We start from the raw sequence: 18,134 nt of genomic DNA, 5'->3' as shown, positions 1-18,134 counted from the left end.
CCAGCGTTCGTAGGGATCTGGCTCGGTGGCAATGATTCGGCGCTACCTACGGGCTTCGAGGCCGCGTTGCATGTGCCGATTGCAAGGTATCGCGTCAACCTTCGCGAAATCGTGCAAGGAATTCGAGATGAAGCTCCAGAGGCGGCCATCTTGATGATCACTCCACCGGCAGTGGATGACTCCGCTCGAATGGAGGTGTGGTCCGATGGGGAGCTGGACTTCTCCAATGATGGAGTGGCGGAGTACGCGCGTGCGTGCATTGAAGAAGCGAACGCTTTGGGGGTGCCTGCGTTGGATTTCCACACCATCATGAACGACCTGAGTGACCAGGAGCGCCATGCGTGTCAGTATGACGGACTGCACTTCAACGTCAAGGGCCACGCACTGGTCGCTGAAAAACTTCTCACTACGATTGAGAAGGAATTCCCAACTGTGGCGAAGCGCTTGGATGCTTGGGAACACCCGGACTACTTCGAGCTGATCGCCAAGAACGTAGACAAGAAGAAGAAACAGTAATGCTCGGTCTTATCGTGGATACAAAAATGCTCACGCCTCTCGTGTTAGTGTTTAAATTATTCAGTCTTGGGTTTCGAAGTGCCCAGCTTGTCATCTGACCGCTTCATGTACTTGAGTATCAGGAACCAATCCATGGCAAACAGCACGAGCACAATGACGACAGCGGGGGCTGAGCGCACCGACAGGAGCGCAACGTTCAGCACGGCTGCGAGGCCAAGCTTCCACTCGAGTGGGAGATTCTGCAAATCTGGGAGGCTTCCGATGGCCTCAGTCTCACTTTCCACAAGCGACTGAGTGTTCACGATAGGCTGCACCACTTCAAAATCGTCGCCCTCGTGAAGCTCGTCATCAGAGTCCGATTCCGATTCGTCGTCGTCGTCCGAGTCTTCCTTGTTATCCGACTCATCGTCGTCATCGTCAGACTCTTCAATGGGGCTGAGTGGTCGATCGTGGTCCAGCGATGATTCCATAGTCGCCTCAGCATTGCAATCGGTATCCGGCGCCGCGCCATACCTGGTCGGTGTGTCGTCATCAGACTCGCTGGCATGAGAATCCTTTCGCACTGCCGCCGATTTCGCAGCCTTCAGCATCGCCTTCTTGCTCTTCCGGCCACGACGCGAAAGTTGTGCTGTCAGGATAGCAGTCGAAATGGCGTTCTCCCACTCGTTGTACTCGCTTTGAGAAGGCGCGCAAATCTTCCAGCAATGCTTTTTGGTGCGGATCAAAAACATGTACGGGGTGGGAGCTGCGTCCAAACTCAAACTGCTGGTGATGGCCAACGACGCGTGCTTGTTGGTCAAGTTGAGCTTGGCAAGTGACAGCCCCCGACGAGCAGCAGCTTCGGAATCGTAGTACCGCAGGACACATTTGCGCGGATCCAAAACAAACCATTTTCGGTACCAATTGCGTCCCCGGAACTTCACGCTGCGCTGAATGATCAGCGAGCCCGCTTTAACGGGGGGCATGGCGTGCTCGGTCGTCTGCATTCCATTAGGGATGTTGGCAGTAGGCACGGACGTCCTTCGTGGCAACAAATGACGAGTTTTCCCTGGAGTTGAACCATCTTCATTGCCATTTTTGCCATGCACGAACGGCTTCGATAGCAACGAGATCGACGAGTTCACAATATGTCGGGGATGCATTGAGTTACTCCGAGTGTGCTCAATAAAACCCAACCGGCGATTGTCCAGCTCTGACGCATCCGACATAGCTCCACTACCGGTAGACGCAGCATCACTGCCATCAACCGAGGCAAATTTATCGTGCGCTCCTGGGAGTTGCCCATTATGCTGCGGTGTTCCATTGTGCGACTCCACCTCTGCCCAGTAAATGAGCACTTTTGCTTTACTCCATGTATACGTGTTATCCCACGTAAGTGTACACGTTCCGGGGGCGGTGCACCGATAAAACCCCTTAACCGGTTTCACATCTGCTCCCTCGCGCGAATACGCACGGATCATTTCCCCCTCGAACGTGGCACTGAACCCGATGTTGTGCTTTTTAGTGGTAAATTGCCAGGACGCAACATCTCCAGCAGCGCTGAGCGGCAACGTCACGGAAAAGGACTGGCCGGCCCTCACTGTGACAATTGTGCCGGGGAGTCCTTCCAACATCCTCGACGGCACCAATAGCCCGTCCTCGTCGTCGCTGCTCTCTTCAACTGCACTGGACGCCTCCAGAAAGTCGCGGAGGACATTGGACGCCTTCACTTCGGGGATTTGCATCAACTGGGCCAAGTACGCCGTCAACTGGCCGCGTTTCTCCTCGATGTACTCATTGTCGTATCGCTTGCTGCGCATTGTGGGCAAATCTTTGGGCAAGTTGGACTTGGGATACGTCTTCAACAGCTAAAATGGGTACACACCACACCGAAGTTGCTTTCGGTTAGCACCAGCCAAAATGCAACAGGCAACACTGTTCCCCCACCCCCCATTTAACACCACTTAAAGTTGCCGAGTACGCACTCTAGAATGCAGGGTGCTGAACTGCTTGTAGCTCCGCTGCACTACGTGCCGCCGCTCCGCCGCCTCCTCGTCGTGCTCGCCCTCGAAGTACGCTGCCACCGAAAAGAGCGCGTAGTAGCCGCCGCCGTCGGGCAGGTAGCGCAGCGGGTCCAGCGCCTTCTTCTTGGGCGAGAGGCGCTTCTGGATCTTGTGCGCCTCGATGCGGCACGCCACCAGCTGCTTCTTGCCGCCCTTGGGCGGCGTCCTGTCCCCCGTGTCGACGGCCATCGCAGCGGCGCCTTCCGCGGGCTGCGAGAACGCGTCCATACGTGGAGATAGCAATGCACCGGCCTCTTTCTTACGACACCGCAACTGCCTTTTGTAGGTTGTGTATAGATTGTGTGAACATGAAGTCCAACTTGGGGTGGCGGGCCGATCTTTTTCCCGCCAAAAGGCGCAATGCGATTCGAACCAATCTGACTTGACTGACGTATGTCAAGCGCGAAAAAGAGATCCGGTTGCACCCTTTGCCGCCGACCACTTGGCGTTTGTATGCGGAAAGGCAACGCACCCACCAGCTCCAAGCGCGATCCGGTTCATTCCGCAATTTGCCGCGCGCCGCCCAAGTCAAAGACCGCAACACAAACGTTTGAGTGAAAGATGCTTGCCATCGCCTCGGCCGAAGACTTTCACGCCGCCGTGGCCACCTCCGCCTCGAGCGGCAAGGCGCTCGTGGCCTGCTTCTCGGCGCCCTGGTGCGGCGGCTGCAAGCTGGTGGCGCCCAAGGTGGCGGAGCTGGCGGCGCAGCTGGCGGACGCCGCGGACTTCGTCGGCGTGAGCGCCGAGGAGCTCGAGAAGCTCTGCGAGGAGCTGGAGGTGGACAGCTACCCGCACTTCCGCGTGTACCGCGACGGCAAGCGCGCGGGCGACTACACGAGCTCCAAGTTCGACAAGGTGGACTCCTTCGTGCGCGGCCTCGTGGCGCCCGACTCGCTGCCCGACAAGGCGGAGGAGACGCCGGAGGAGGAAGCGGCGAAGCCTGCGGAGCTGGAGGAGGAGGGAAACTCCAAGAAGCGTCAGGAGCGCGACGAGGAGGAGGCCAGTGACGAGCAGGCGGCCAAGAAGGCCAAGACGGAGGAGGAGGAGGTCTCTGAGGCGCCGAAGGAGGAGGAAGCTGCTGCTGACGAGGCTGCAGAGGAGGCGGACAAGACGGAGGAGACTGTTGAGGTGGTGGAGGATGGAGCGGACGCTGAAGTTGCTGACGACGAGGTGGTTAACGAGGCGGACAAGGAGGCGGAGAAGAACGAGGAGGAGGCTGCGCCTGTGGACAAGTTGCAGGAGAGTGAGGCTGAGCCAGCGAAGGCGGACGCTGCGGCGGCGTAACTTTTTGCTGCGCGTTGAGTTGAAGGTTAGCAGTCTGTGGGGAGCTGACCGCCCGCCTTTATGCTGTGGATGTCCAGCGCAACTTCTTATGGTAAAACAATAAAAACGTACTATTTGGCATGGAGAAGGCGAGTTGCTGGACGGACGTTGTCAGAGCAAGAGTGGCTGTAGTATTTGCTGTGAGCTAGCCACACATGGGTGACCCGCTTATGCGTTCTTGCTTTCGAGGACCGTCAGGTACTGGCCGTACTGCTTGACGACGTTGCTGTACTTGGCGAGCAGGCCCAACGTCTTGAGGCGGCTCTCGATGTCCTCCTTGCTCTGTCCGTTCTGCAACCAGCTGCGGAAGACCTGCTTGGCGTAGGCGTGGTCGCTCTCGATGTTGGCGAGGATCTTGGCGTCGATGATCTTCTGCGCCGCGCGCTCTTCGGCCGCCCGCTCCTCGTCCGCGGCCAGCACGCTCGTGGTTTTGTGGCTTTTCAGAGACCTCGCGTTGTGGTTGTTATCGTTCACGGTGACAAGGTTCGAAGAAGGCGTCGCCGACACAAGGTCGTTGCTGACGAGGAGAGAGGCCACGGCCACCAGCAGAACGAAGCTCACACGCATTTTGAACAGCAGTCCACACGACGAAGCAGGCGAGGCTTGGACTGGGGATGGCGAATTGCAGACTGAATCCCTCCAGTCTATTAAATTAATAACAGCGAAAACGAGACTGCTGGCAGCAAAGCCCAGGATCGAGTGTGCCCGATCTCTTCACGCGAAAGTAGCAGCACGAGTCTTGAACTTCCAGAGCAACTTCATCACTTCAAGCGGCTAGAAGAAGCTCTGGTGAATGGCCAGGCAACAAGGTGAAGGCGAAAAACCTAACTCCTTCCTCGTGTAAGTGTATATCGCTTTAGCATAGAAGTCTACATGCCTTTATGTGCCTCACTTGAGCCGCACGACCTCGACCACCGCGAACTTGTCGCTGTCCTTGATGGCGGCCTTGAACTCCTTCTTGAGCTCCTTGTCGCCCTTGGAGGACAGCGCCTTGTCCTGGATCTGCTTGAGTACCTGCTCCCGCAGCGCGTCCATCTCCAGCTCCTTGCCGGCGTTCTTCAGCGCCGACTTGATCAGCCTGCTCCACTTGACGGGCTTGTCCTCTGTCTTGCTCTTCTTGGCAGCAGTGGCGGCCTCCTCGCTCTCCGTCTCCGCTGGCCGCTTCTTGCTGGCGTTCTCAGCAGTAGGCGTCGCCGCGGGGGTCTCATTGCTCTCGGGCGCCGAGGCCTTGAACGCCGTCTCGTAGAGCGTCCAGGCGCGCTCCACGAGCGCCGCGTCGCGCAGCGCGAGGCTGTTGGACACGAAGTTGACGAACTTGTTCTTCTTGCGGGGCACGTTGTCGTAGCCGGCGATGCGCGTGAGCACGTCCTGCAGCTTGCGGTCCTCGGGGCACGTGGCGGCCTGCACCACGTCCATCCAGCGCTCCTGCGGCGTCTGCTTCTTGCCGGGCTTGCTCTTGTTCTTGTCGCCCTGGAACAGACTCTTCTCGTACTTCTCGGCCTCCGAGATGCAGCTCGTGTGCGCCGCGTAGTCGTTGCCCTCGAACACGACGCTGCAGTCCACGCAGCTCACGGCCCAGCAGTTGCGGCAGCGGCCCGCGTGCGCGTCCACCTTGTTCTTCTTCAGCGTCTCATTGCAGCCCTCGCACACGAAGAACACCATCGCCGCCGCACTCTACACCGTCAGCACCACAGCGCCAAGTACAGTTGTGCCTTTCAAGCGTCGCCAATCAACACTCCTCCTCCACTAAGTATACAATCGATGTAAACTTAATCAGTACAGGATACCTACTCGAGACTTGAACCGGTATATTTGGCGCCAAAGTTCTGATCACCTTCTGATCCCATTCACTTTTCGATTGACCGACTGACCAACCGACGCCGATGGGAGAACTGAGCGACGTCAAGGCAGCCGCCTCTGCTGCTGCTGGAGACGCGAGCGTGGCGGGCAACAAGCGTGAGCGTGAAGAAGAAGACAACGGACAGCAGACGGCAGCCAATGAGGAGGAGGAGGAGCAGGTGGTGACGCTGTCGGAGGTGCTGCAGCACAACGAGCAGCTGACGGAGACGGCGGACGCCGTGCTGGGCGACGCCAGCGACACGCACTGCAGCTACCCCATGGGCTACCTGCGCCAGGCTGTGTACGCCTGCATGACGTGCACGCCCGACGCGCTGCAGAGGCCCGAGGCGCGCGCGGGCGTGTGCCTGGCCTGCACGTACAACTGCCACCAGGACCACGAGCTCGTGGAGCTCTACACCAAGCGCGCCTTCCGCTGCGACTGCGGCAACGGCAAGTTCCCAGCCGGTGCGTTGCAATATGAGGCAATTGCAGCACCGTTAAGTTGCGTATTATTGACAGGGGTTGCGTTGTGTTGTGTTGTGTTGCTCCCAGGCAACCCGTGCAAGCTGGAGACGGACAAGGCCAAGACGAACCCGCGCAACACGTACTCGCAGAACTACGGCGGGCTCTACTGCAACTGCCACCGCCCGTACCCGGACCCGGAGCGCACGACGGAGGAGGTCATGGTGCAGTGCGTCATCTGCGAGGACTGGCTGCACGAAGAGCACATTGCCAAAGACGTGGACGAGAAGCCTGCGAGTGAAGAGGAAGCTGAATCTGCGCCCGCTGCTGAGAACAAGACGTCACAGACTGAGACGGACAAGGAGGCACCTGTTGACGAGGACACTGCTGCTGATGCTGCCTCGGATAGCGGCAACACGGTGTCTCCGGAGAGCTTCGACGAGCTCATTTGCTTTGAGTGCATGAAGAAGCACCCGTTCCTGTTGGCTTACACAGTGGAAAGCCCGGATACTGAGGATAAGGAGGGAGGTAATGCTCCTACTGAAGCAAGTGGGGATGCTGACAAGCTGAAGACAACCGAGTGCGTGCTTAAGTCCAAGCAGAAGCAACTGGAGGCGGAAGGATCGACGACTCTGAGACCAACCTTCTGGTCGAGCGAGTGGCGCAATGAGCTTTGCCAATGCGCGTCGTGCGTGGCACTGTTTGAAAAGCATGGCATTGCATTCCTCCTGGACCCTGAAGACTCGTTGCACGTGTACGAAGCCAGCGCGAGGGAGAAGAAGACAGCGTCTGATGAGGAGATCGCTCAACGTGCGTTCGCGAACAAGCTAACGCACGAGCAGCAAGTTGAAGTTGCCATGGGCTACAGCCTCATGAAGAACAATCTCCAGCAGTACCTCGCAGGCTTCGCGGCTGCCGGCAAGACGGTGCGAGCAGAGGACATCAAGAGTTTCTTTGAGGGGATGAACCAGGCCAAGCGGCAGAAAACAGAGTAAAGTGACAGAAAACCACGGGACAGAGTGGAGGCAGGTAAAGGCTCATGTTGCTGTCGCTGTGATCCCATAATAACGACTACTTCGAAGTGCCAATACTATAAGTTCACTGAGCGTTCATGTTACTGCTGAATCTTACCTAAGAACTCGAACACCTTCGCCGACAGCGTAGCCTCAGCCTTCAGCAGATCCCCAGGCTTGGCCGTCTCGATCGTAGCAGCCAGCCGTGCACCTTGATCGATTGCGCGCTTTGCATCAAGCTCACCGGCCTCATCGGCACCACCAATGCGGAAAACTGAGACCCCTTTCTCCTGCAGCGGCTTCTCGAGCTCGCGCAGAGGTACTTGACCGGCACAAACGATCACGTTGTCCACGTCCAGCACGTGTTTCTGGCCCTTCTTGTCCGTGTAGTGCAGTCCTGCGTCGTCGACCTTGTCATAGGACACACCGCCGATCATCTTCACGTCACGGTGCTTGAGTGACAGTCGGTGGATCCATCCCGTTGTCTTGCCAAGATCCTGGCCGTGCTTTGTCTTCTTACGCTGCATCAGGTAGACCTCACGCGGAGGCGGCGGAATGCTTCCCTTGACGCCAGCCACGCCACCACGCACCGAATTGGTTGTGTCGATGCCCCACTCGCGAGCAAAAGCATCGACACTCGAGCTCGTAGATTCGCCCACGTGAGTGATGAACTCGGCAACGTCGAATCCAATGCCACCAGCACCGATGATGGCAACGTTTTTGCCCACGGGCGCTTTGTTCTTCAGAACGTCAATGTAACTCAGTACCTTCGGGTGGTCCGCGCCAGGAATCTTGAGCTCGCGCGGTAGCACACCCGTAGCGATGACGACCTTGTCAAAGCCTCCTGCAGCCAAATCCGCTGCTTCAACACGTTGACCCAGCTTCACCTTCACACCCTTCAGCTTCAGTTGCTTTTCAAAGTAGCGAAGCGTCTCGTAGAATTCCTCCTTGCCCGGAATTGTCTTGGCCATGTTAAACTGGCCACCGATTGCATCGGCTTGGTCGAACAAGGTCACTTCATGACCGCGAGTTGCTGCTGCCGTCGAGAAGGACAACCCAGCAGGGCCAGCTCCAACTACAGCGACACGCTGCACATCTGTAGCATGGATAATGGGACGGTTAAGTAATGAATCACAAGCTGAGAACTGTAACCTACGGCTTACCTTCAGTTGGCGTGTAGTTTAGCATAGTTTCATAACCTGATCGAGGGTTCACAAGGCAGCTAGCAGTGATTCCCTTGAACGTATGATCTAAGCACGCTTGGTTGCAGCCGATGCACGTGTTGATCTCGTCCACTCGTCCTTCTTCGGTCTTACGAACGAATTCCGGGTCCGCGAGGAATGGTCGTGCCATGGACACCATATCTACACAGCAACACCAGAGCAAATTGATGAGCACATTAACATATCCACTCTCTCTTGCTCAAAAGCAAGAAGTGGACCCACCTGCGTGGCCATCAGCGATAATCTGCTCCGCAACGTCCGGCATATTGATGCGGTTGGTCGTAATAAGCGGGATGGAAACCTCGCCCTTCATCTTTTGCGTGACCCACGAGAATCCGCCGCGGGGCACACTCGTTGCAATCGTTGGGATGCGAGCCTCATGCCAGCCAATGCCCGTGTTGATGATCGTCGCGCCTGCCGCTTCAATCTGCTTGGCAAGCTGGACGATTTCATCCCACGAGCTGCCCTTCTCCACCAGATCCAGCATCGACAGGCGGTAGATGATGATAAAGTCCTTGCCGACCGCAGCACGCACCGCCTTGACGATCTCCACGGGGAAGCGGATGCGGTTCTCGTAGGCGCCGCCCCACTGGTCCGTGCGCTTGTTCGTGTGTTCCACGATGAACTGGTTGATGAGGTATCCCTCCGAGCCCATGATCTCCACGCCGTCGTAGCCAGCTTCACGCGCGCGCGCCGCACAACTGGCGTAGTCTCGGATCGTGCTCTCCACCGCGGAGCTCGAGAGCTCCCGCGGCGTGAACCAGCCGATGGGCGCCTTGATGGCGGACGGCGCCACATTGAACGGGTGGTACCCGTAGCGGCCGCTGTGCAGGATCTGCATTGCGATCTTGCCGTCGTTGTCGTGCACCGCCTGGGTCACCTCCTTGTGCGCGTTCACCTCTCCCTGCGTGGTCAGCTTGGCAGCCAGCGGACTCACGCGACCGGCGCGGTTCGGCGCAATGCCGCCAGTCACGATGAGACCCACGTTGCCCTTGGCTCTGCATTGCAGAGAGCGATATACACATGAGTGCACCACCAGAAGCGGTTGTGCGGTTCGACTACTGCAGTGCTGCTCACCTTTCGGCGAAGAAGGCGGCGAGGCGGGTGAGCGACTTGCCCTCCTCCAGTCCCGTGTGCATGGAGCCCATGAGCACGCGGTTCTTGAGCTGCGTGAAGCCCAGGTCCAGCGGCTGCAGCAGGCGCGGGTACTTGCTCATGGTCTCTGCGGTGGTTTTTGTCGACTGGCACGACCGCTGCAACTGAAGTCGCTCACGTCGGAATCCGACGTGCGCATGGACCATCGGAACGGGATCCTGACGCTAGGGTTGCGTCCACAACACCAACAAGCTGTTGCCGACAAGCTGTGCCTACACACAGGTGGCGAGGATAGGTTCACGTCAAAGGAGACGAGATCGACGTGCGTCCAGCCAAACAAGTCTGCGGATGATGCTGCAGTCGATAGTCCGCTTCAACTGTACATGGCTACATGTACCTGTCACTAAAGACCTCAACGTCACTCAAGTGAAGCACATAGCAATTATCCATTGGCTGAAATCCTTGGTCAGATGCAGCCAATGGGAGGACAACTGATCTTCCTGCCACACCAGTTGCACACGACAGCCCCCCGCCGCACATCCGGGCGCTCGAGGGCCGCAGACTCTTTGAACGGCCAGCAGCTCAGGAACGCGCTCACCCTCTCGACCGCCACCATGACCAAGGAGTACACGCTGGACGAGATCCGCCGCCTGGCCGACACCAACCCGGAGAAGCTGGCGCAGGAGTACCAGGCCTCGCGCGCCGCCACCGCCAACCTGGTGGACCGCGCCCGCGCCGGCATCGCCGCGCGCTCGGCCAACCCGCCCACCAACAAGTTCAACGCCTGGGCGCAGGGCTACGGCAACCGCTTCATCTACAACGGCAGCATCAAGCCGCTCGCGCACATGATGCTCATCGTGGGCGGCGCCGGCTGCGCCGTCGAGTGGTGGTGCCACCACAGTACGTTGGCCATACTGATCAACTATGAGAGAACCCATTTATTTAGAAGGGATCTTTAACTTTATCTTGATTAATTTTGGGCAGGACACGCGTTCGCTGAGAAGAAGGAGGAGGAGCACCACTAAGTGGAGAACCGTTCTCCTTTTTCTTCTGCTGCCGTGTGTGGACACCCGCCGGGTCGGTCTGAAATTATGGGAGGACGCTTTCTCTTTCTCCGTCTTTCATGATAAGATGAGAGAGGACGCCCGGTGAGGGTTTTGCAGACAGCAGCGAAGGCAGGACGAAGCCAGACCAGTTTAGTGCCGACTACGGTAGCGCTAGCGAGCTGGCTGATCCTTGGAGTGAAAAGAAAATTGACGCGGCGCGTAAATAAGAAACCCCACGCCTGAAGCCAAATCGAATCATGAGAGCGCGACCGCAAGTGTGGTGGCTGTGTTGTTGAGCTGCTGGTCTCTCTATTTTGATATCATCGTCTCAATCTCAGCTCTAGCCGTGCAATGCGAACAGGTTCCACTTCAACTAGCGAGCTTCGAGCATTGTTGATTCTATACGACTGAGTTCATTCATTCCTCGCTGTCTTCAGCTGCGGGGAAGCGAAGTTCGCGCGTGGGGATCTTGCCGTAGCCCTGCACGACCAGTTTGTCGTCGAACACGTGCACCAGCGCGTGAGCAGTCTCGGCCGGAGCACACTCGAGGATGGCATCGCACACGACAAAGTGCACGCCTTTGTTGTGCATGCCCTCGTGCGCGTACACGTATCCGTCAGCATGTGAATGGCCGGAGAAGACGACGCGGACGCAGGCGTAGCGTCGGATGAGCTCCAGCACCTCCGGGTAGTTCCACAACAAGCTCGAAGGAGTCGGCGACGTGCTCGGGTGGATCGGGACGTGCGTGAAAATCACCACGTGCTCTCCAGCCTCCGTCGCCTTGACGAGAACCGCCTCCAGCCACTTCATCTGGTCGCGGTCCACAGCTCCGTTGAAGGCCACGAACCTCCGCTGCGCGTCCTCGAGACCCGTCGGAGAGTTGAGGTTCTCGTTCGGGTTCACGCGGCGCAGCAGAGCCAGCGCCTCCTGGTACGCTGGGTCGTTCTTCTCCCTGCCAAGGATCGACAACCCGTAGCAGTCCAGCACCACGAAGCGGAACTTGGGTGCTTCAGCCACTTGGAAGTCGTAGTAACTGCGAGATGGGGCACTCCCCACTGTCTTGGACGGTTGGCACACCAATTCCGTCTGAATGTCCGAGGCCGAGAAGTTGTAGAGCTCGTGGTTGCCGACCAGGTGGTGCACGGGCCCCACTGCGTCTTGGAAGGGCACCCACGCGGCCTTGGTGCTCTCCAGAGCTTGGCGGGACGTGGAGGCAGGTCGGTTCTTGCCGTCGATGAGGTCGCCCAGATTCACGGCGAAGCGGAGTTTCGTGGCCGGACTTGGGCTCTGGGCCACGCGCAGCCACTCGGCCACTACGGCGTGCAATTGTGGCAGCGCATTGCGGTAGTAGCGCTGCGAGATGTGGTGGAAGTCCCAACCGTCCTCCACGTCGGCGTACTGCACGTCGGTCACCAGGCCGAAGGACACAAGCGGAGTCTCACTTTGCGCTGACGTCATTGCGAACTCGATTTTGACTCGGCTCCACTATGCAGCACCATCCGATTGGGGGTGGAGATGGCTTGAGGAAGGAATCTGATAATGGAGAAATGGTGGAGCTAATTATGAAGGTCTGCCGCGTAAATATAGCGAACTCCTTGGTGGCATTCCGAGCCGGCTGAGTCGACAAACAAGCGTTGGAACTGGTGAGCATGAAGTTGCCGGCTTCGACATATCCGGCGACTGAGGAGATGCCAACGAAGCCTAACTTCCGGCAAGTAGGGACGAAGGCAACTGGATCAGTTATGCGGGGTGCTGCAGCGCTCAGACAACCACCACCAGACCCTAGTATGGTACGATTATGAAAGGTGTTGTTGTACTTTGCTTTTGAGAACAAGGCATTTATGGGAAGTTCTTTTTAAAACCTGAGCAGAAAATTTCGTCGATCCCATCCAAGTACGAGACTGTTTTGCATCGTGATCCCAACGAACGCAATGGTTTCGGCAATCGAACGCTGCGTTTCGGTGATTGCGAGGTGCGTTGGATAGTAGCGGCCTTATATCACGATGAAAAAATGGTGCTGATATGTACTACCTGCTGCATTTAATGTAGAACGAGCTGCCCGGGCCAGGACAATACTACAAACAACCAAGCCTTGTACGTTCGACGATCGATTCAGGATCCGTGTCCCGCTTGGGCTATAGTACGGGATTCGTTTCCAAGTCGAAACGATTTAACGAGCAGGTCAAAGTGGTTGTGCCTGGTCCAGGCCAGTACCAGCCAAGCAGGTACTTACGCTCTTGCTGCCGCGACATCATTAAGACGGTTGCTAACTTCCTGTATACAATGGATTCTGCAATAATAGAGACGATCGCAAGACGATGAACAGAAAGCACGGCATGAGCAGTTTTGTTAACACTGTACGTTGTTCCTCTACTCGAATCGCGATCAAAACTAATCAATTTATGTACGTCCAGCCCAAGCGCAGCAACAACCAGAGCCCTAATGTATCGGTCCCGGGTCCTGCAGACTATAATGCGGCACAACCATCGTCAGCGTATGCTCACAACGTCTCAAAGTCCGTATTCTCGTCCAAAACATCCCGAGGTTGGAATATTCCGACAGAGCTTCCTGCACCAGGACAATACGAGAATCCTATTCAGCTCGGTCGATCGTTGCGAGGCAATCGGTCTCCTCATTCAATATTCAAATCGAGCGTAAAGCGCCTAGGATCAGATGCAACTTTCACTCCCGGTCCAGGAGCGTACAACTCTGAAGATGCAGAAAGCGCACTTCGATACGACTGGGTTGCTAGAGCTCATACAAGTGCCGCCTTCCACACTGGCAACACCGATCGGTTTGGCCGTCTACCTGGAAAAGTCGTGACAGACGGAGAGCTAGGTAAGAATGATCGTTGTGTGTATTTGATACTCGCGTCTCACAAAGCGCTTGCCACGTATTGCAGGACCAGGGACGTACGAAACTCCCACGCTAGCTGACAAACTTGCAGAGAAGCAGGGATCAGCTAGTGTTTTCAAGTCCAAGACATCGAGGACAGAAGGGATAGAAGGAACACCGCGAAAGGGAAATGTTCCAGGACCAGCATTCTATCACCCTACTAGTCCTGAGAAACGATCTCATTTACTCAATGCGAACAAGAAGTGGTTGTAAGATACTACACCGCACTGAAGTGTACTTTATTTCAACCCGTTTACTTCAAGTTGCTGCTGATACACTACCGCTCTCATAACTGCGACCCCGAGTACTTTTACAAAACGGAGCACAAATTGGTATGCGGCGTCTGAACGGAAATTGTTATTACAAGTAAACGCGAACTGTTAGGTAAGGGAATATTACCTTTACCCCATGGCAATTGAATGCCCTTTGGGCAAGTTGCTGTACTATTTAAATTATGTGGTGTAACATAACACAAAACAATATTTCATCATTCCATTCCCGTTAAGGAGACCAGCGACCATGAACCCATACGTGGAGGCGCCCGAGACGCAGTTCGACCCGGAGACATACATCCACACGTCCACGGGCAACAAGATCAGCCGCAAGTGCACGCTCTGCGGCGCCCACAACATCCACCTGCGCGGCAAGGTCCGTCCATAGCCTGTAAACCCAAATATTTGGGTCATTTTACATAATGTCGATATTAATATTGTTATTTGCCGCAGACAATTATTGACTCGGGTGCAATTGTGCGTGCGGACTTGGCCAAAGTGTCGCTGGGGAAGCAATGTATCATCCGGGAGAAGTGCGTCGTGAAGCCCCCGACGCGGGTTGTGTCCACGTACGAGGCAACTTGTAGTTGTCAACGTGTTCGCGTGTATCATGGCTAATTGAATGTATAATTTGTTGTGTGCCGCGACTAGTGGGCTGGCCTTCATTCCAGTCAAGATGGGGGACTACGTGTACATCGGGGAGGACACTGTGGTGGAGGCGGCGATGATCGGGTCCTACGTGCAGATCGGCAAGAACTGCGTCATTGTGAGTGCATTTCTGCCCTCCATGTTGAGGTCTAGCGGTGGTGCTGATTAATATGTTGCTGGGGTAATGTCCGTGTAGGGAAAGCGCGCTATCATTCGAGACTGCTGTCGGATTGAGGACAATACGGTCGTACCAGCGGACGCAGTGATTCCCCCGTTCTCACGGATCGGTGGCATTCCAGGTACGCAGGTAGTGTATTTGTTCCCGCTGTGCGGATTACTTACTGCACGTGTGCACAGGCAAACTCATCGAGGACATGCCGGAGGCTACGCAGGAGTTGTGCATTGGACAGGTCAGCCGATACTTTGACAACTTTACGCCTCGTGAGAACTGAGCGTAGTGCTCCGACTATTTTTTTTCTCTAGACAAGAGTGAATACACTTGGTAGGCTTGTTTGTAATCGAATTTTTTTACATGTAGTTCAGAATGAGCACACGGTAAGTCAGGTGAATGTAATAGCCAACTGCGGGTGTCACTCCAAGCTGGCGTCTAGCCATGATACTACGTTTGCTAGCATTTTGACAGTTATCACCCTCCGACAGTGTCGGCGAGATGAAAACCTGATGTCGTGACAACAGTGACAACAAATCCGAGCCGGTGGCAAATTGCGAATCCATTTTCGTGGCGTGCTTGGCACATTATAGGCAATCATCATCAATCGCTTCCCAGCATTTAGTTTCAACTGACAATGATCGATCTTCTTTTTGTTTTCCATACATTTTACTGCGAGAAACCGTGGCACGTCCTACGAAAAAAAATAGATAATGAGCTTGTTACGTGAGCTACTACGTAGTAATAAAGTAAGAGATGCATCAAAGTATTTGCAGTTGCGATGAAACGTAGCGATAGCAGCACCCGCAGCACGCATCAGTCCGCCGACCGACTACGGTTGGTGTTTGCTCCGCTTGGACGGCGACGGGGCCGTGATGCGATCGTCCGGGTGCAGTCGGCGATCTTCGTCCTGTAGCTCCAGGATGCGCTTGCCCTTGTACAGTCCCTTGGCTGCACAGCCCGAGGACAGGCTGGCGCTTCGGTGCAGTGGGCTGTATCCGGCCGGGGTTTGCCTGGCCGGGTCGCTGGAATAGCCACTGTCACACCTTGGGGCTGACGGGTACAGGTCTTCACTGAGGCTGCGCATCCTCAGCGACGCGCTGACTGCCGGCGGGGGCATGGAGGTGTCAATGGCCGGCACGTGCCACGTCTCGGCGAACTTCCGTTTGGCTCCGCAAGCGGACCTGGGGGTGGGGGGCAGTCCCCGACTGGCGCTCACGTGTGGGGACGTGGCCGGTCTCACGCTGTTGCAGTCGAGGTCGTGTCGCCTCGGACTGATGTTGCTGGTGTGTTGCCGCAGCCGGTGGTGCAGCTTCTGCGTGGGGGTGCAGGGCTTGACGCCCGAGAGCGCCGCGCCCTCCTGGAACCTGTGCGAGACGCTGACCGGCAGGGGCCGCGCGATGGGCAGCAGCGTCATGTTCATCTGCACGAAGTTCCACGTCGAGCTGTCGCTGCGCGCGCTGCCGAGCACGGCCTCGTTGGCGCAGAGCTCCATGGGCTTGTCTTGCTTGCTGGGTTCCATGGCTGGGGGAGGGGCGGAGAGTTAGAGAGTCGGAAGAACTCCGAGTGGGTGTGGACTGGTGTGGGCACTCACTCGCTCACCTAGCAGGAGAGAGTTACGTCTAAGAGGCTGCGGCTTTCGCGAGGATATCAGGTGGCCGGACCGAGAACCAGAACTCGCAATTAACGTTAGCAGAGAACGCCGAGGGTCATCGAAAGGCGGCGCGGGGGCTGGCAGTCGACTTGCGGGGCGGCGGGCGCGGCGCGGACTGACTGCCTGGGCTTTGGTGGGGAGGCTGGCTGCAGGGAGGAAGGCGCCCAAGAGGTCGCACGCAGGAAGCGCCTCCTTTTTAGAACGTCCGGCGACCTACCGATTGCTAAAAATGGCGACGAATTAGACGGAAGTGGGCTTTGCCGGCGGGAGACCGACCCCACTTCAAGTATACTATGTTGGTTGTTTTGGGCTTGGCTATCATGGGCCCCGTGACAAGTTGCTGCAGGCGGAGCCATATATGGACAGTGCACGGCCGGCCGTTGAGCGCACATGATGGCGCCTTGAACAGGCTGTCAGCGCCGCCGACGACATCGTGATGGGGCGGAAGTTTTCGCAGGAGTTACTGTCCCAACTCCCATTGCTGCCAGCCTGGCGGCGGGGACTTGAGCGGAACATGCTGATCGACTGCAGGCGGAAACGCACTGCGAGGCAGTTGGCGTTGGAGCGCTCAGCGTTTGAACAACGGCGCGGGTTGCTCGGAAGCAGCGGTTGTACAAGCGTGCGGCGTGGGATCGCAATATCCGTAGTTCGATTGTCCGGGTTCTAGCCTTCACGGCTTGTGAAGCTTCTCGACGCCTGGGAAGGTGTGGGCGTTCGATGCAGGCGAGCAGTACACGGCACAATGCTCGTGCGCTTCGCAACGGAGGGCACTTCTTCTTGCGTCATGCAGCGTTAGTCTGCTATGATATCTTACTCATTTCCTTTTTCGATGGTCTTGCGCTCCTGCTTCCGTTCAGCGGGGATAAGGCAATCAGCCTTAGCCCACAGACGAGTCTTGGCCCGGTGTTATCAGCTCTCGACGCACGCTCACTTGCAGTGGAACTTCGCTGCGGCACTTCCAATTTACAACTTCCGACAGTACGCAGAGAGACTCCATAGAGAGCGGAAGAATCGCACCTACACCTCCGTCGTCGTACATGTGCATGTGCGTGTAGGCTATCGTTCAGTTGTGTGTGTACGCGAGTGTGTGTCCGTATCCAGCCAGCCAGCCAGCGACACATTGCCGAGCTGTAGACGCATTGCGAGCGGCTCGCAAGACAGCAAAAGTGCCTTGCTCAACAGCTCTGTATCTCCGATTTAGGGCTAATTCGCGGGCTAATTCGCCACCCTGTCGTTCGGTTGTACCGGGCGGACGTCCACACCAAATCCCCCTCATTTCCAGATCGGACTTGAAGCAGATACCGACCGAGCAAAGAGACCATGGCTGACGTGGCGGCGATCATCAACCTCGTGAACAAGTTCGCGCTCTCGTACTCGCTGGAGGAGGGCGACAAGTCGGTCAAGTCGCTGCTGGCGCTCTTCACGGAGGACGCCACGTTCTTCGAGGAGCTCGTGGGCGGCCAGTGCGCGGGCACGAGCGAGATCGAGGCGGCGCTGCAGGAGCTGGTGAAGCTCAAGTTCCTGGCCGACACGCGCCACCTGCCCAGCGGCCACGTGGTGGAGCTCTCGGACGCCGAGCACGCCACGGTCACGTCGCACACGACGGTCTTCTGGAAGTGCACGCCCGTCATGGTCGTCACGTGGTCGGACGCCGTCGTCAAGCAGGACGGCGCCTGGAAGTTCCAGAAGCGGGCAGCCGACGCCGTGCAGAAGAACCTCGAGATGATCGGCGAGATGCAGCTGCGCGGCAAGAAGCAGTACTCCCACAAGGACGAGGCCTAAGCGCAGAATTGCTGGCTGTGTAGCTACGGACCTGATTTTTTTTTCTCCCCGCCCTTGACTTGAACAAGCTGAGACGACGGACGACACGTGGCCACGGACCCAGTGCTTGCATTGTGCTGTTTGCTGTGTGCTGTTGCTGCTGTCGGTGGCGCTCG

At 57.0% G+C, this 18,134-nt stretch overlaps 12 protein-coding genes across 14 annotated transcripts; 7 read left to right on the top strand and 5 right to left on the bottom strand.

Annotated features, from left to right (window-relative positions):
- Positions 1-189: 189 nt before the first annotated feature.
- On the top strand, positions 190-516 carry IUM83_09006 (GDSL esterase/lipase; the record flags this gene model as incomplete). The annotated part of the gene is made up of 1 exon (XM_067933417.1): positions 190-516. One exon carries the CDS (start codon positions 190-192, stop codon positions 514-516), a length of 327 nt encoding a protein of 108 aa, XP_067780966.1.
- Positions 517-572: 56 nt separating this feature from the next.
- IUM83_09005 (2,4-dienoyl-CoA reductase) lies at positions 573-2,786 on the bottom strand (the record flags this gene model as incomplete). The annotated part of the gene is made up of 2 exons (XM_067933416.1): positions 573-2,363; positions 2,481-2,786. The coding sequence occupies 2 exons, from the start codon at positions 2,784-2,786 to the stop codon at positions 573-575; spliced, it is 2,097 nt and encodes a 698-aa protein (XP_067781085.1).
- Positions 2,787-3,119: 333 nt separating this feature from the next.
- IUM83_09004 (putative thioredoxin) lies at positions 3,120-3,842 on the top strand (the record flags this gene model as incomplete). The annotated part of the gene is made up of 1 exon (XM_067933415.1): positions 3,120-3,842. The coding sequence occupies one exon, from the start codon at positions 3,120-3,122 to the stop codon at positions 3,840-3,842; it is 723 nt and encodes a 240-aa protein (XP_067780964.1).
- Positions 3,843-4,049: 207 nt separating this feature from the next.
- Positions 4,050-5,543, bottom strand: IUM83_09003 (the record flags this gene model as incomplete). Of its 2 annotated transcripts, XM_067933413.1 has the most annotated exons (2): positions 4,050-4,398; positions 4,774-5,543. In XM_067933413.1, the coding sequence occupies 2 exons, from the start codon at positions 5,541-5,543 to the stop codon at positions 4,050-4,052; spliced, it is 1,119 nt and encodes a 372-aa protein (XP_067780970.1). The 2 variants fall into 2 exon arrangements, with proteins under 2 accessions (XP_067780970.1, XP_067780969.1); XM_067933414.1 differs by lacking the exon at positions 4,774-5,543 and having other exon boundaries at positions 4,050-4,448.
- A 221-nt stretch (positions 5,544-5,764) lies between these two features.
- On the top strand, positions 5,765-7,177 carry IUM83_09002 (putative E3 ubiquitin-protein ligase UBR7; the record flags this gene model as incomplete). The annotated part of the gene is made up of 2 exons (XM_067933412.1): positions 5,765-6,185; positions 6,273-7,177. 2 exons carry the CDS (start codon positions 5,765-5,767, stop codon positions 7,175-7,177), a joined length of 1,326 nt encoding a protein of 441 aa, XP_067780971.1.
- A 119-nt stretch (positions 7,178-7,296) lies between these two features.
- IUM83_09001 (2,4-dienoyl-CoA reductase) lies at positions 7,297-9,635 on the bottom strand (the record flags this gene model as incomplete). Of its 2 annotated transcripts, XM_067933410.1 has the most annotated exons (5): positions 7,314-7,320; positions 7,490-8,291; positions 8,359-8,559; positions 8,641-9,416; positions 9,496-9,635. In XM_067933410.1, 5 exons carry the CDS (start codon positions 9,633-9,635, stop codon positions 7,314-7,316), a joined length of 1,926 nt encoding a protein of 641 aa, XP_067780967.1. The 2 variants fall into 2 exon arrangements, with proteins under 2 accessions (XP_067780968.1, XP_067780967.1); XM_067933411.1 differs by having other exon boundaries at positions 7,297-8,291.
- A 492-nt stretch (positions 9,636-10,127) lies between these two features.
- IUM83_09000 (uncharacterized protein) lies at positions 10,128-10,538 on the top strand (the record flags this gene model as incomplete). The annotated part of the gene is made up of 2 exons (XM_067933409.1): positions 10,128-10,413; positions 10,498-10,538. The coding sequence occupies 2 exons, from the start codon at positions 10,128-10,130 to the stop codon at positions 10,536-10,538; spliced, it is 327 nt and encodes a 108-aa protein (XP_067781086.1).
- Positions 10,539-10,976: 438 nt separating this feature from the next.
- Positions 10,977-12,017, bottom strand: IUM83_08999 (manganese-dependent adp-ribose cdp-alcohol diphosphatase-like; the record flags this gene model as incomplete). Its single annotated transcript, XM_067933408.1, has 1 exon — positions 10,977-12,017. The coding sequence occupies one exon, from the start codon at positions 12,015-12,017 to the stop codon at positions 10,977-10,979; it is 1,041 nt and encodes a 346-aa protein (XP_067781061.1).
- Positions 12,018-12,346: 329 nt separating this feature from the next.
- Positions 12,347-13,667, top strand: IUM83_08998 (Sperm-tail PG-rich repeat; the record flags this gene model as incomplete). The annotated part of the gene is made up of 7 exons (XM_067933407.1): positions 12,347-12,349; positions 12,430-12,531; positions 12,609-12,784; positions 12,862-12,916; positions 12,974-13,074; positions 13,312-13,397; positions 13,462-13,667. 7 exons carry the CDS (start codon positions 12,347-12,349, stop codon positions 13,665-13,667), a joined length of 729 nt encoding a protein of 242 aa, XP_067781060.1.
- Positions 13,668-13,973: 306 nt separating this feature from the next.
- Positions 13,974-14,826, top strand: IUM83_08997 (Dynactin subunit 5; the record flags this gene model as incomplete). Its single annotated transcript, XM_067933406.1, has 5 exons — positions 13,974-14,102; positions 14,180-14,295; positions 14,378-14,492; positions 14,571-14,673; positions 14,732-14,826. 5 exons carry the CDS (start codon positions 13,974-13,976, stop codon positions 14,824-14,826), a joined length of 558 nt encoding a protein of 185 aa, XP_067781059.1.
- A 549-nt stretch (positions 14,827-15,375) lies between these two features.
- Positions 15,376-16,152, bottom strand: IUM83_08996 (uncharacterized protein; the record flags this gene model as incomplete). Its single annotated transcript, XM_067933405.1, has 2 exons — positions 15,376-16,067; positions 16,146-16,152. The coding sequence occupies 2 exons, from the start codon at positions 16,150-16,152 to the stop codon at positions 15,376-15,378; spliced, it is 699 nt and encodes a 232-aa protein (XP_067781058.1).
- A 1,365-nt stretch (positions 16,153-17,517) lies between these two features.
- On the top strand, positions 17,518-17,979 carry IUM83_08995 (nuclear transport factor 2 family protein; the record flags this gene model as incomplete). The annotated part of the gene is made up of 1 exon (XM_067933404.1): positions 17,518-17,979. The coding sequence occupies one exon, from the start codon at positions 17,518-17,520 to the stop codon at positions 17,977-17,979; it is 462 nt and encodes a 153-aa protein (XP_067781057.1).
- Positions 17,980-18,134: the final 155 nt, after the last annotated feature.

Source organism: Phytophthora cinnamomi, assembly GCF_018691715.1.
Source record: "Phytophthora cinnamomi strain GKB4 chromosome Unknown Contig120, whole genome shotgun sequence".
Classification (NCBI taxonomy): Eukaryota; Oomycota; class Peronosporomycetes; order Peronosporales; family Peronosporaceae; genus Phytophthora; species Phytophthora cinnamomi.
This window is presented reverse-complemented; position numbering and strand designations above follow the sequence as displayed.